Genomic DNA, 14,952 nt, shown 5'->3' on the forward strand with positions numbered 1-14,952 from the left:
TAAATGTAGTCGTCTCCTATTAGTGTCTTGTTTCTTCTCGGGTTTTATTTTTTACTAGGCGAATGAGAGAAAAAAAGAATAAGATACTATATATGAAGACAGGTTCCTGTTGAACCATATCGAGTGCACCGCAGTCGATTTTATTTCAAATACATAATTAATGTGAACAAAATATAGAGATAACAACATGCAATCAGTTATATTCTTTTCGATTAAAATTAATAAATGAAAATTTCAGAGTGCTGGAACAAACGCATTTTGAAACCCTTAATGATCTGTAGTACAGGCAGTCAATTTCCGTTACTTTGACATTCAATTTCCAGTTTATCATTCTTTATAAAGCAAAACCCATAACGAGAATAACTTAACGACACAATGACCGTAGACATATCTAAACAGACATCAGCATACAGTCGTGAACAATCTAAACAGAGGGATGTCCTATCGAATTCTAGGTCTATACTTGTGCATTAGGTTCAAGTATAGACATAGAATTTCAAAATTTAGGATGTTCGCCTATTTTCACAGCATAAATTGCATCTAATCTTAAAATAAAATTGAGAATGGAAATGGGGAATGTGTCAAAGAGACAACAACCCGACCAAATAAAAAACAACAGCAGAGGGTCACCAACAGGTCTTCAATGTAGCGAGAAATTCCTGCACCCGGAGGCGTCCTTCAGCTGGCCCCTAAACAAATATATACTAGTGCAGTGATAATAAACGCCATACTAATTTCCAAATTGTACACAAGAAACTAAAATTAAAATAATACAAGACTAACAAAGGCCAGAGGCTCCTGACTTGGGACAGGCGCAAAATTACGGCGGGGTTAAACATGTTTGTGAGATCTCAACCCTCCCCCTATGCCTCTAACCAATGTAGAAAAGTAAACGCATAACAATACGCACATTAAAATTCAGTTCAAGAGAAGTCCGAGTCTGATGTCAGAAGATGTAACCAAAGAAAATAAACAAAATGACAATAATACATAAATAACAACAGACTACTAGCAGTTAACTGACATGCCAGCTCCAGACTTCAATTAAACTGACTGAAAGATTATGATTTCATCATATGAACATCAGGCACAATCCTTCCCGTTAGGGGTTTAGTATCATACCATCATAACATATATGAGAAGAACATAACCCGTGTCATGCCAACAACTGTTTTTAGAATAAATGTGTTTAGTTCCGATGCAAAGACCTTATCAGTGACTCAATATTAATATTTATTCATATAGTTCCTGCCATGCCTTAATACTTCATCATGTACACATGTTTTCTCTTAATCAGATGTGAACTAGTATCTACCTACCCTTCAATAGCAACTGTGACCATCCCAATTGTTGGTTGGATTCTTGTTGCTCAGTCTTAAGCTTTCTTTATAATCTTTTATAGAAAGTTATTGATTTTCGTCTTTTGTTACAGTATGATCCTTGTTTTCGAATTAATTAGTTTTAGTGGTCAATATAGCATCTCTGTAGGCCTCTTGTTGTGTATTAAACATAATCTATCAACGTTAATATGCATGTCATCAATCTAAAATGCTGTTTCGCTAAATTGGTATGCCTTTTTTAAACTTAAGAAGAAAACATATGTTAATTTAACAACCAGTTCAAGTATTCATACATGAAAAAAAACAATTTCATTGGTTAAATAAAGGCAACAGTAGTATACTGCTGTTCAAAACTCATAAATCCATGGACAAAAAACAAAATCGGGGCAACAAACTAAAACCGAGGGAAACGCATTAAATATAAGAGGAGAACAACGACACAACACCAAAATGCAACACACACAGAAACGGACCAAGCATCAGACAAAATCCCACGAGAACAACAAATATAACATCAAAACCAAACACATGAATTTGGGACAGACAAGTACTTTATTATTTAATATCTAAAGTCTATTTGCATTTCCTCGTCAGATTAGTTTAATAATTACGTTAAATCAATACGTTTTACTAAATCACACAGTAACATTATTTATCTAATATAGTTTTATCAGTAAGCTGTTATCTGCATCCTGTGTGTGGAGTACTTTATTTAGTATAGCGACTAATTGATGTAATTTGAAGTATCAAACGTTGGTTTGCTGAAAGTTTATTGGTCAAGGAAACGAAGACTGGTGACGTATTTTCACTTGCAGCAGTGACTTCAACGAAGAGTTGAAATGGACCATGAGCACTACTATTTAAGTAAGTTATATTCTAATAGTTTATAAAAACAAAATTTAGTGATGCATTTTTTTTCAAATATGAATTAAATATATTTACAAGTCTACTAAAGTATGTAATATTTAAAGTTATAAATAAATAAAACCAATTTTCATACTTGACAAAGTATTTTATTTTCACTTAGCAGTATTCCGTATTAAATTACAATGTATACACAATTCTATACACTGTATATACATAATATTGGCATTTTAATTTCAATTTTATGATGAAATATATTTTTTTTTCTGTACATTAACTGTTGGAATTTTGGATCCTCAATGTTCTTCAACTTTGTACTTTTTTGGCTTTATAAATATTTTGATACGACCGTCACTGATGAGTCTTATTGAGACGAAACGCGCGTCTGGCATACTAAATTATAATCCTGGTACCTTTGATAACTATTTATATAAAAAATAAATACTGCGTTAAATATTGCCTAATGCTTACTTGGAACAACGTTTTTGAGAATTTCCTATTATATCATGGCTCTTGAATTTCGTTTTTTATATGGCCTTTCAACTGTTCTAACATAACTAATTTGTCTTATCTAGTCTGTCGTACAAACTTATTAGCCAGCCATAAAGTAAAATTAAACCAAAATACCGAACTCCAATGAAAATTCAAATCAGATAGTCCCTATCAAATTGCAAAACCAAAAACTCAAATATCTTTGATGATTGTTTACCTATACATTTAACAATGAGCTATAGACAGGACGCTGTTACTTTCCGTATATTTTTATCGTTTTGATCCAATTTGCGGTAATTTGTATCATCTATGTGCTCATTGCTAAAGTAAGCTAGGTTTAAATTTTATCTTCATAACTGTTGTGCTACTATTATCGACAAATTCATACAAAATACAAACATATTGAACATTAGCAAGGAATATTTCCGACCATACAATAATAGGAATGGTCATTTATCAAGTAAAACATTTAAAGACTAGTAATAAAAAAAGCTACGGACACATGACATTTGTAAAGTGTTGATTTTATTTTTTCACACCTCTGAGTTTCTACAACTGCAGGTGAATTATCCGTCTTTTAGATATTATCAACTCAGTAGTCAATACTTCGGTGCTGCTATGATTTATGATAAGCATGTCTTAAATTGTCCGTTTATACATTCATAAATTGTAAAGAAGCTAAGCTGTCAACCCTCTCAGACAAAATTGACTTCAGATGGATTTGACTACTATTTCTAGTCCTTTTTTATTATATAGCTTTTCAACTCTGTAAAGTCTCATCCATCATCAGCTTTCAAATATTCGGCTTTGATCGATCCTAATAAATGCTAATCCAGAAATGAAAGCTTCAAATCCCTTCAAATTAATGAAATAACGTATTCCATTTTTTTTTAAATTAATTTCCTTCATTCCGTAAGAAATGAAAACTATCTGTCATCCATGAAGCTCATTAAGTAAATCAATTGAAATGGTTTTTTATCATATGTTACATTTTACGTATTTTTACAATTAATTTTGTTACAACTCATCGATGATAAACGTGTGATTTAGTGTTGTTCAAATAAAACAAAATAAACATCTTGATATAAATATATCGGTACAATTACATGATGTCTCATATATTTTGTACAAATAAAAAAAAGTCCGCATGTTTAAACAACATTAAATTTATCGATGTACAAGAATTCCCGCGCGTGAAAATGTTTTTCTCAATTTTAAGAAACTGCTACTGTGTTCCTCCCCTAAAAGATCTACAACGTGTAATATACAGTGAAACCTGATTAAACTGAACCCTGAATAAACCGGAGACCTGCCTAATCCAAACTTGTTTTGAAGACCAATCATATCACATTTTATGCATTGTGAACCTGATGAAACCGAATACCTGCCAAAACCGAACAAAAGTCTCGAAAGGGTACGGTTTAGTCAGGTTTTACTGTAATTGACAATTTCGATCGTTGGAATATCATCATTGTTATTTCAAACTTCCTATCTTGATGGAACTCAATGTTTTTAGTTTCATGTTTTGAAATCATACGGATTTTGGATTTTGTCTTGGGGTTAATCGTTGTTAGAAAAGTCTATGGACTAGTAGAATAAACTTACTATGGAGAACATTCATAAGGATAGGAAATTAGCGTCCGAAACTCGGAAAGGGACTGCATCTAACAGTTCCGGTATACCGAGATTCTAGTGAATATTTGTAATGTGTCTTAATAAGAACACACACTTAACATTCTGAAAGGAACCACAAACTAACATCCTAAACAATACAACATTCAAAAAGTATCGAATTTCTGGAAAAACAAACATTTAGTCGCTAATCTTACTTTTCAACCCCGTTAAATTTTAAACCAGTAATTGTAGCTGGAAAATTCAATCGTTGTGGATTTACCTTCATAAGATACGCCCAAAGCCGAATTTATTCAAACCCTTATGTATGAGAACTGGAACATTTTTCAGAGCTTCAAGAACAAAAAGAACATATACATAGTCGTATCCATCAAAGTCAGTTTTGCCTGAGAGAGCTATAAAGATGCTAAATAATATGTTCTAAATGGCCAGCTTTGGTCAAATATGACAATTTCAACATATGCATAACAACATCGCAAGTCCTTATCTGCACTGGAGTGTTCATATTATATTAACCTGGTCATTTATCAATAAACCTAACACAATTTTGAAAGGTCCGATTAATTTAAAAAGTTTTAACTATTTTTGCAATTTCAAGGCAAAACAATGGCTCTTATCATACCTCCTCCTTTAATGTGCCATACGTTTAAAGAGTTGATTTTTTGCAAGGGTTCAACTGTAGGCTCCTATCGTACCTCATCCATTACACTTTTCAAATGGCAGATCTTGATTTATTTTCTTACTTTTTTTCTTTATAGCTGGTTAGATTATACTCCAAACATGCAAAGCAATATACCATACCTTTCTCACAATAAATAACCCATTGGATATGGGAGTCGAAAGTTGGTATGTCCATTTAATATGACCTTTCCCTGTTATTGAACGCCATATGTTTTTTCCGATACTTTCATATTTTTTTTCAATTCGTCGGTATGCTTGAATATTTCCTCCAAGAATCAAGTGCAACCCTAGAAGATACTGATAAAAATTTGTTAAAAAAGACACAATAACCAAGTCTTGTCGTATGATTTCGTACTTAACTTTTATTATGTTGCGGACCCTATTGAATGTCATAACAATGTTCCAAATGACAAAGTTGTACAATTGTAAAATTTTGCGAATATTCAATCAGTTTGTAATATTTTGATTTTTTACAAATAAAATCAACAATAAAAAGGCAAAGAAGAGAATAATGAATATTCTATTGAGCGTTAAAATGCAATCCTTGCAAAAGATGTATAAAAAAAACGAATACACAGAACAGGGAAACGAAACAAGTCGATATGATATATCTATCTTGATCGATATTTCCCATTTTTTATATTAATTTGTATACGTTTGTCAAACACGTGTAGCAAACATTATCTTATCAAAGTTAATCTATTAAAAGATTGCCATATGCTTTGGTAATTTTCATTGATTGGAGACCATGCAGGCATATGATGACTTAAAGGTGATTATTTGATTAAAATAAGTTTGTTTTCTTGGGATTTTGTTTTTTTGTTTTTTGTTTTGTATTTTTTTTAGGGAGAGAGATTCTTTTGATATTCTTGCAGTTTCCAATCCTTAACGTTATTCACGATATATCTTTTTATTAAATAAATCGTAAAGTTAGAGCTTACAGAAATGAAGTTAACGTTTTTGCAACTTTAATAATTAAAAATACAAAGGACATGAATCTGTAACAAATGGCTTGATATCTTATTATGTTCGGATGATTCTGTTAGAAACAAACGACTTATAGGTTGCATTTCTGTAAATATTGACAATGCAATTTCCCATAGGAACTCCTTTTACGGCTAAAACTGTACCACTTTTACTATGAAGTTTTGAAAAAAATCTTATCCTAGAATTGAAAGTTCATATGCACCACAATTTTTTTCAAAGGTCAAAATATAGGGCTGTGCGGCATATTTTCAACGTTTATATGCCCTGAACTTCTCAGAGTTTAAACTTACACTAATTTTCTTAACTACCCCTACCTCGAATAAAAGGTTACCACAGATTTCAATGTAAACAATATGCACGTGTTTATTTACTGGTAACATTCCCAATTTCTGTCTCTGCGATATGGAACACAGAGAACATAACTGGGAACCAGTATGTAAACAAAATTATTTTTCTATGAATATTCAATTACTCACCAAAAGAGGCGTGTTTTGAGAAACAGCTGTATTTACAAAGTGCAACCTATACAGACATTTATTCAAATAGAAAACTCTCTAAAATCAGTTTTTCTCACATCAATACTCATTTATCAGAATTAAAGTCTTAAAGAAATCACTGTGTATACTCTAAGTTTTTTTTTACTATACATTTGATACCCCCTCCCCTGTTTCAATTTTTTAAAGAATTTGAAAACAAGACTTGAATTATTGCCAGCTTACCCTATTTGCATATTTTCTGATAAAAAATGCCTAGAACCTGTTAAAAACTGTTTTGATAACATATTGAAAGCATATCAGAATATCATAAATGTAATGTTTAGCAGTCAATCATTACAACATTCAAGATTATATAAAGTATCCAATCCAGCCTCTATCTCCAGTCCACATCTTACTGTATGCCTATTTGTCAATTAAAGAACACATTTTCTGCCTCAAATGGTCAATTTAGAATTCTTGTCACAACAGTATCATCTGTAACCATATATCTGACACAATTTAGCTACTATATATACTAGAAGTGTTCAACCAAAGCCATATTTGCAATAGTTGTATGTATGCAGATACCAGTCTGAGATATAAAATCACTTAAAATGTTGTAGAGATGACTGCTAACATCTGATTTTTGCATAACTTCCAAGCATAGTTATTGTTTTCTATATCAAGAACTTTAAAATCATAAAATCATAGCATTTACAAGTTAAATTATTTGTTTTATGACCTAGGGGGTAGGCAATTTTTCTATGTTTTTTGCCCCAGGGGCCTCAAATTTCCTAAATCATTCTGCTGTTTCTAGCAATTTGGAATATTTAGTACATGTTCAGGATAGAACACACTATTGTAAGTTTTCTTGAGATATTTTTATTTTTCTAGCTTGTATTTATTATGCCGTGGTGACAAAAAAGCAGATTTAGGTGTTGCGGCTTACTTTTGGGTTATCGAAAGGACACAAATACCCCATAAATAATATTCAGGAAGGATCTATGAGTTTCAATGACTGCGAAGAGTAAATATAGGCACTTCTTAACAATTTAACTTACAAATATGCAAATGGAACACAGAGAACATAACTGGGAACCAGTATGTAAACAAAATTATTTTTCTATGAATATTCAATTACTCCCCAAAAGAGGCGTGTTTTGAGAAACAGCTGTATTTACAAAGTGCAACCTATAAGCAGTTTAATGTTATATGATTGGAATGGGGTTTGTGGAACAGAACAGATCATATCATAACGTATCTATGTTAATGAAATATAATGGTTACAAATCCAAGGGTAGAATGACCAGAACATTCGTTTGAAATGTGTGAGCTTTGGATTTGTGCCATTTGATTAGGGACTTTACTTTTTGAATTTTCCTCGGACTTTTATTTTTTATTAGTATTTTTGTGATTTTATCTTTTTTTTCAAGGCAAATGTAGATTTCAGGAGGAAGGATAAAGGAACGGTTGGTTTTCGGATAAAAGAAACAAAGCGATAAGAAAATTTTATACTAGGAACCTAAAAAAAACAATAGTTGTTGGCATGACATGGTTTATGTTCTTCTGATATATTTTATGATAATATGATACTAAACCCCTAACGGGAGGGATTGTGCCTGATATTCATATGATGAAGACATAATCTTTCAATCAGTTTAATTGAGGTCTTGAGCTGGCATGTCAGTTAACTGCTAGTAGTATGTTGTTATTTATGTATTATTGTTATTTTATTTATTTTCTTTTGTTATATCTTCCGACATCGAAATCGGAATTTTAATGTGCGTTTTGTATGCGTTTACTTTTTTACTTTGGCTAGAGGTATAGAGGGAGAGCTGAGATCTCATAAATATGTTTAACCCCGCCGAAATTTTGCGCCTGTCCCAAGTCAGGAGTTCTGGCCTTTGTTAGTCTTGTATGATTTTTAATTTTAGTTTCTTGTGTATAATTCGGAGTTTAGTATGACGTCCATTATCACTGTACTAGTATACATTCTTTTAAGGGGCCAGCTGAAGGACGCCTCCGGGTACGGGAGTTTCTCGCTATATTGAAAACCCATTGGTGGCTTTCGGCTGGTGTCTGCTCTAATGGAGTTGTTGTCGCTTTGACACATTCCCCATTTCCTTTCTCAACTTTACCTAAAAATGGATAGATACAGGAAATCCAGCATAAAGATTTCATTTGTGCCATGGACAAAAAATAATAAATCTTTGAACTGCAATTATAATATATGGGTGGTTATGACTTAAAGATCATATGTTCCCTCATTATAGCTCAAATGAAGGATGTTGTACTTTAGTGAAGTGTTTCTTAATTTAGAAACAGACATCAAAGGTGTTAAGTTCTTTATTTAATTGGGGTTTAACACGTGAATTCGCATTTGGTCTGTCATTGATTTAGGTAAGATTCTTTTTAATATTTTTTTTATCCTTTAATAATTTTGAGAGTATGAATGCATTTCGAAATAAATTACAAGAATGAACATTTTTCAGTAATAATGCCTTTGAGTTTGCTACTTGGTTCCGATTCGAATTTTTCTTGTGGTTCGGTAAGTTTTTTGTTTTACTTTTTTCGCAGTCTGGAGAATTCAAAGACATTACAAAAATAATTTGAAAGAGGGTACACAATTTCAAGGGATAATTAAAAATAACAATTGTGAGAAAGACAGATATCACAATTGCCGTACAAAAAGACGAGCAGATATACATCAGTCCGTTACTCTATTCCGAAAAAAAAAAATACCAGTTCAGAAATGAGTTGAAATAGTGCTCTACAAGCCTGGCTTATTGTAAACTTTCGTCGTTTTCTATTTCAAATCTGTATTGTCACTGAAAATGATTCAAAGAATAGCAGATTGGTACATGTAAACTGCCATTAAGGCAGTGATACAGCTATCTCGCCAAATATTGGAGTATGATAAAGCGAGATAATTAGTACAACTTGTATTCCACAAACATTTGACTCTGTGAGTTGTACATGTATTTGGTTTTTTAAAATATATAAATAAATAACACCTTTTAAATACAAATTTGTGTTTTAGGAAAAACCAATTATCCATAAAAAAACTCTGATTGAAAAAACTGGTTTTAACTGTGTAACTGACATGATGCTTGAGTTTTTCGTTGTTTTTATACAATATATATTAGTACGTTTTGGAGCCTGCCTTTCGCCAATCAGTGTGTTTTCTTAGAATAACCAAATGTACTCTTTTTATCACTAAAATGTTTCTTTAACTGTATGAGACAGGGTTGAGGAAGATTTTGATTTTCTCTGTGAACTTTCCATTTCTGTGTAGTAACATTCCAGCAGCACATGCATATTAAATAAATGTTACCAGGATTGAAATTGATGTTATATTCCAGAGCTTGCTATTCCTATCACTTGATTCGAGTCGATGTTCTGACAATTGTTTAGACAATTCAATCGACCGTTTTAGTGGTATACTACTGTTGCCCTGATTTAATATATTTTTGTTATATGTGACACTCAGTTCAGTGTTCAATTTGTCGGAACAACAATCTCGTCTGTCTTTCTCCGATTGAAGCCATGTCTCATCATGCAATGAACTATACAACTTATGATACTCGTAGAACAGAAACCGCTCACCCATTCGTAGGTACTCTCCCTGTTTTCGAAGGGATTGATTCGTGTATGTAATCTCATTAGTTTTTGTGTAATATTAAGTTATTGCTGTTTGTCTTTTCGCTTTTGTAGTTGTTTTTTTTTTTTTGGTGGAAGGTGTACATTTGGTATTTCATTCGACTTTTTGTTTACAGGATATCATCTTTATGCTATGCATTTATTGCCAGAAAGATTGTATATAAACTGTCAATATTATTTAGTCTAGAGGGTCATTAATGAGTTTTATGCAGACGAAACGCGCGTCTAGCGAATTAAATCATAATCCTGGTACCCTTGATGACTATAAGAACGTACCATTCGAAACATTACTACGGTCTACGCATTTCATGCAAATGAAAATAAAACAGCAGCAGTAATTTCTTTATCCAATTCCAATGGAATGCGTGAAGGGTTTAAAATCTTATGAATAATAAAGTACTGAAATATTTGAAATGCAGTTAAGGCTGTACGAAGTCAGAAAAATGGCCATTGTTATATTATAGTTCGTTTCTGTGTGTTACATTTTAGTGTTTAGTTTCTGTTGTGTCGTAGTTCTCCTCTCATATTTGATGTGTTTTCCTCAGTTTTAGTTTGTACCCCGGATTTGTTTTTCTTCTCAATCGATTTATGAATTTGGAACAGCGGTATACTACTGTTGCCTTTATTTTTCAGAACGAGCAATAAATGAAGTCACTCACAAACCGTATTTAAACAAAATAAAATGTGACACAATTACCAATGCAACAGCTATCTATAAAAAAACAAAGGTCGAAGATGTGGACAATCACATATCATATGTTCTTGTGATATCAAAGATGAAAATGTGTCGGTTTTGTTTTTATCATAAATATTTTGAGTGCAATAGTACACGAAACACAAGTGTAAGAATCATTTTTTTTCATATTACCGGACATTTGTACTTGTTTGTTCATTTTAAGAAGTGCTGGTTTTTTACTACCTAAATCGAACTGTAAGTAGATCTTGATTGATACTTTGGTTGATGACAACATTATTTGTAGAACTTTATGGAATGGTAATTATCCTCGATAAACACTTAAGAGTTGAAATATTGGTATAATTATTTCATAAACATTCTTAGTCATCTGTACGTGGCCAGCAACCCACTTTTGCCATGTAAAGTTGTAACTTTGATGATTAATTCACATCCTCTTTTTCAGATCAAGACTGAAATATGGTAGATACAACAGAGAACAAGTCTTATTTCTTTGATGAAGAGGTTGGCTGGGGAAATAGGTCATACTTTACATTTTTCTCTGAATTCAATCGACCATGGAAAGGACTATCTTATTTGGAATCTGTTATATATATCGTGTTATTTCTAATATCAATGTTTGTTAATATTCTCATATTTTACCAAATAATAAATATTAAAAGCACGCGAACAGTGACAAACTATTTTATGTGCAACTTGGCTTTAGCGGACATCTTCTTTACTCTTACAAGTCCATTAATAGCAATACAACGCATTACTGAAACCTGGGTACTTGGTGGATTTATTTGTCACATGATGGTTTTCAATTTATTTGTTTCCGGTTCCGTCATTATATGGACCATGACAATGATAAGTATTGACCGCTATATATGCATAAACAGACCATCATCAAAGAAAATTACACCTAGAATGGCAATCGTTTTCATAATAATTATTTGGATCGGTGGATTTTCGGTATCATCGCCTATTGCAATGTACTTTGTCGTTCGACAATTTCCTTTCGGAACACAAACTGTAAAAATCTGTACACTAATTTGGCCCGTATCTAAGATCCGGATATCTGTCGTTTTCACCGTTTTTCTATGTGCATTAGGATTTTTAATTCCGTTGGCTATTCTCGCAGTGAACTATTTTCTCATATTGAAAAGATTCTGTAAATCTAGACGAGCTATAGCCAGCATTAATGGAAATACGTTAACAAAGAACAAGCGACATAGAGAAGCCCGAGATCTTCGAGTGATTCAAACACTGGTTCTAGTGGTAGTTTTATTCCTGTTAATGTGGTCGCCGATATTTATTGTATTTGTTTTAATTCAATTGGACGGTATGGACGATAAAATGAAAATGTCATCTCAAATGTTCATAGCAACTTTAGCCATAGCAGTTTGCAATGGTTGTCTTAATCCATTTGTATATGGAATTCGTAACTATCGGATTAAACGATCTGTTTTAAGATGTCTATTGCATCGAAAGCGACAAAGAAGAATAAAACAAGACAACGAACCAAATCATAACCAGTCTGTATATGCAATGAGTTTTACTCAAAACTCAAGTTCTGTTTACTAGTTTATTAATTATTGTTCCTGTTCTTGTATAAATATACATCCTTGGCATAATATATACTGTTATTGAATCAATTACGATTAAAATAGTTTTAAAATAAAGTTTATAGTAGAGATTTCCTTTATATTCATTTAAAGCTCTATAACATATATAGTTACTTTGTCGGTAAGAGAATGTCTGCACGTAACGTCACCACATCATTCTTTCCAACTCGGGTTTGAAAAAAAACACGTATCTATAGAAATAAGATGGCGTTATAGCTTGGCATAGGCTATTCTTTATTTAACAAAATGGATCAAAAACTGAAATTTGAAAAACAAGTAGTAACCTCAATCAGGAACGCTCAAAGCCGAACATTTAGCATATAAACGAACCGAAACAATTAAAGTGGTAAATGACAATGAAGGGATACAAATAATAGTCTAATACATATAATAGTCCAATACATATAAGGTCAACTTTGCCCGATCATTTTATCATTTGATGACTCTATAGAAACAAATTCAACATAGTATCAGTGATGATTCAAATGTATGTTTTTATTGAAATTGATGAATCCTCCGTTAAACTAACACGTGCCTCTCCTTCTCTGCATTTATAGTTTATTGTAGGCGGGTATGAAATTGATTTCTGTGTAATTTTTTCTGCTAAAAGATTAAATCGAACCGACAAAATAAGAAGGAAACCATATAAAAACGATCAGCGATTTTATTCTTAATTCATAATATAACAAGTGGCAAAAATTTAAAATAAATATAACATAATCACAGTAACAACTACAATTTAAATCAACGACTACACATCTACGTTAACAAACAAACAATACCCGTACATAATAATGCATACTTATGACAAAATAACATAGTTCTAAGATATGTGGGATTTGAAAACATAAACAATATCGTTTTGGCAAATAATAAAGCTTTTAATCGAGACCTCTTAAGGTCATTATTATACTGAACATTTTTGGTTACTAGACAAATCTATTTTTAGTAAGGAAAAACTAAAATAACTATAATAACTTACTCCGAGGAATACTCAAAACGAAAAGTTACTTATAAATAAATTTCTGTGTAAATGTTCAATAAACAACTAATATAGGCAAATGTAAAAATATTGGAAAAGCACCCTTTATCATTTTTCATGGTTTTTAATTTAAGTACATTCATACATTTGTCATATCAACATTTAATAATAAGAATTATAATGCTTTCACTTTTTTATGTAATATATATATATGTTTTCTTTTTAAAATAAAATCTGCGTGGTACGAGTTGTCTAGAATCTACTCGTAAGAAAATAGTAAACAATCATTTGTTAGGATCGAAGTTTCAATTTGCTCATATGGCACAGGATAAAACACTTGTATTTTCAAAATTTACACCCCAGTTCTATTGTTATACTTCATGACTATTATTTCTGAAACAAAATACACCTCAGTTATATTGTTATACTTTAATAATTCTTATATGATTTGCATACTAGGGAACACGTTTATATGATTGGTCGAGAGGAATTCCGGTAGTTGATCTAGACGTTGGTTATTTTTCGATAGACGACGTTGACCGAACTTCTTTGCGTAACCAATGTAAACAAGATGGCGACGATAATAACACCGACGTTAACAAAATTTATTTTCACTGCACGTTAATCTGTGAATAAAATAATACACAAACACATTCGTTTGAATGATAATAAGAGTTTTGCAGTTTACTTTTTATCAGATAGAATATTTCATTGAGTACACATGTTTGCGTTAACCAACAAATATATTCATGCACCAGGTCTATCCAATGACATAAATATACAATTTACATGTGATAGAGCTAAGGAGTGTTGAACAATATATGCCCTTTCTCCAATTTTAAAGAATTATAAGGATTAAACGCCTTTCTAAAGGAATTTATTGGTGTATAAACTGGACCAAGTCACTCACAAACATATCATAAAAGGCCTTGGGACTTTTAGTTATTTGTGGCGTTTAATCTTACATAAATTTTATTTCTTAATCAAGTGTCAATAGAATAAATCTATTGTTACGGATAACAGTGGATTTTGACGGCCGGGGGGAGGGGGTGGTTTCTTATCCCGACACACTGTATTTTTGACAGTGAGATTGTCCGCCAGTTTATGACATAATTTGTTAGATTGATTTGCCAAAGATGATTAAATGATTTGTTGATATAACCCCAATGGTATCTTCTAAAATGCATATTTAAAGAATGATCGACCTCAAGCAAATAATTTTGCTCAAACCAGTGATAGAGGTCGTCATGAACCTGCAGTGAGGCTGATTTGTATTTTCTCAGTGTAGAAGGCCTTGTTGCTACATTGAAATAAATTTCGTTTCAGGTGTATTCATTGAATGAAAAATTTTGCTAACCATAACATGGAAATGACGTTTGCTATTTTGACTTCATTCTAACCTCTTAATTTTTTCTGAGCAAAGCATTTAAATGTTGCATATTAATATTTTAGATTTCTAAATATTATCTAACTCAAAACATTTCAAATGCACTAATTATGACAATCTGTAGAAAACAAAATGCTTGTTGTTTCAATT

The 14,952-nt window shown here is 31.8% G+C and overlaps 1 protein-coding gene across 4 annotated transcripts; it reads left to right on the plus strand.

Annotated features, from left to right (window-relative positions):
- The first annotated feature begins 2,012 nt into the window (after window positions 1-2,012).
- LOC143073505 (free fatty acid receptor 4-like) lies at window positions 2,013-12,502 on the plus strand. Of its 4 annotated transcripts, none has more exons than XM_076249104.1 (2): window positions 2,013-2,204; window positions 11,272-12,502. In XM_076249104.1, the coding sequence occupies exon 2, from the start codon at window positions 11,286-11,288 to the stop codon at window positions 12,390-12,392; it is 1,107 nt and encodes a 368-aa protein (XP_076105219.1). In that variant the 5' UTR covers window positions 2,013-2,204; window positions 11,272-11,285; the 3' UTR covers window positions 12,393-12,502. The 4 variants fall into 4 exon arrangements, with proteins under 4 accessions (XP_076105219.1, XP_076105220.1, XP_076105221.1 ...); XM_076249105.1 differs by lacking the exon at window positions 2,013-2,204 and adding an exon at window positions 8,764-8,872; XM_076249106.1 differs by lacking the exon at window positions 2,013-2,204 and adding an exon at window positions 8,923-9,020.
- Window positions 12,503-14,952: the final 2,450 nt, after the last annotated feature.

Source organism: Mytilus galloprovincialis, chromosome 4, assembly GCF_965363235.1.
Source record: "Mytilus galloprovincialis chromosome 4, xbMytGall1.hap1.1, whole genome shotgun sequence".
NCBI lineage: Eukaryota > Metazoa > Mollusca > Bivalvia > Mytilida > Mytilidae > Mytilus > Mytilus galloprovincialis.

Bases quoted from the DNA above. Each gene is read 5' to 3' on its own strand.
- LOC143073505 (XM_076249104.1), top strand. From the start codon at position 11,286: ATGGTAGATACAACAGAGAACAAGTCTTATTTCTTTGATGAAGAGGTT.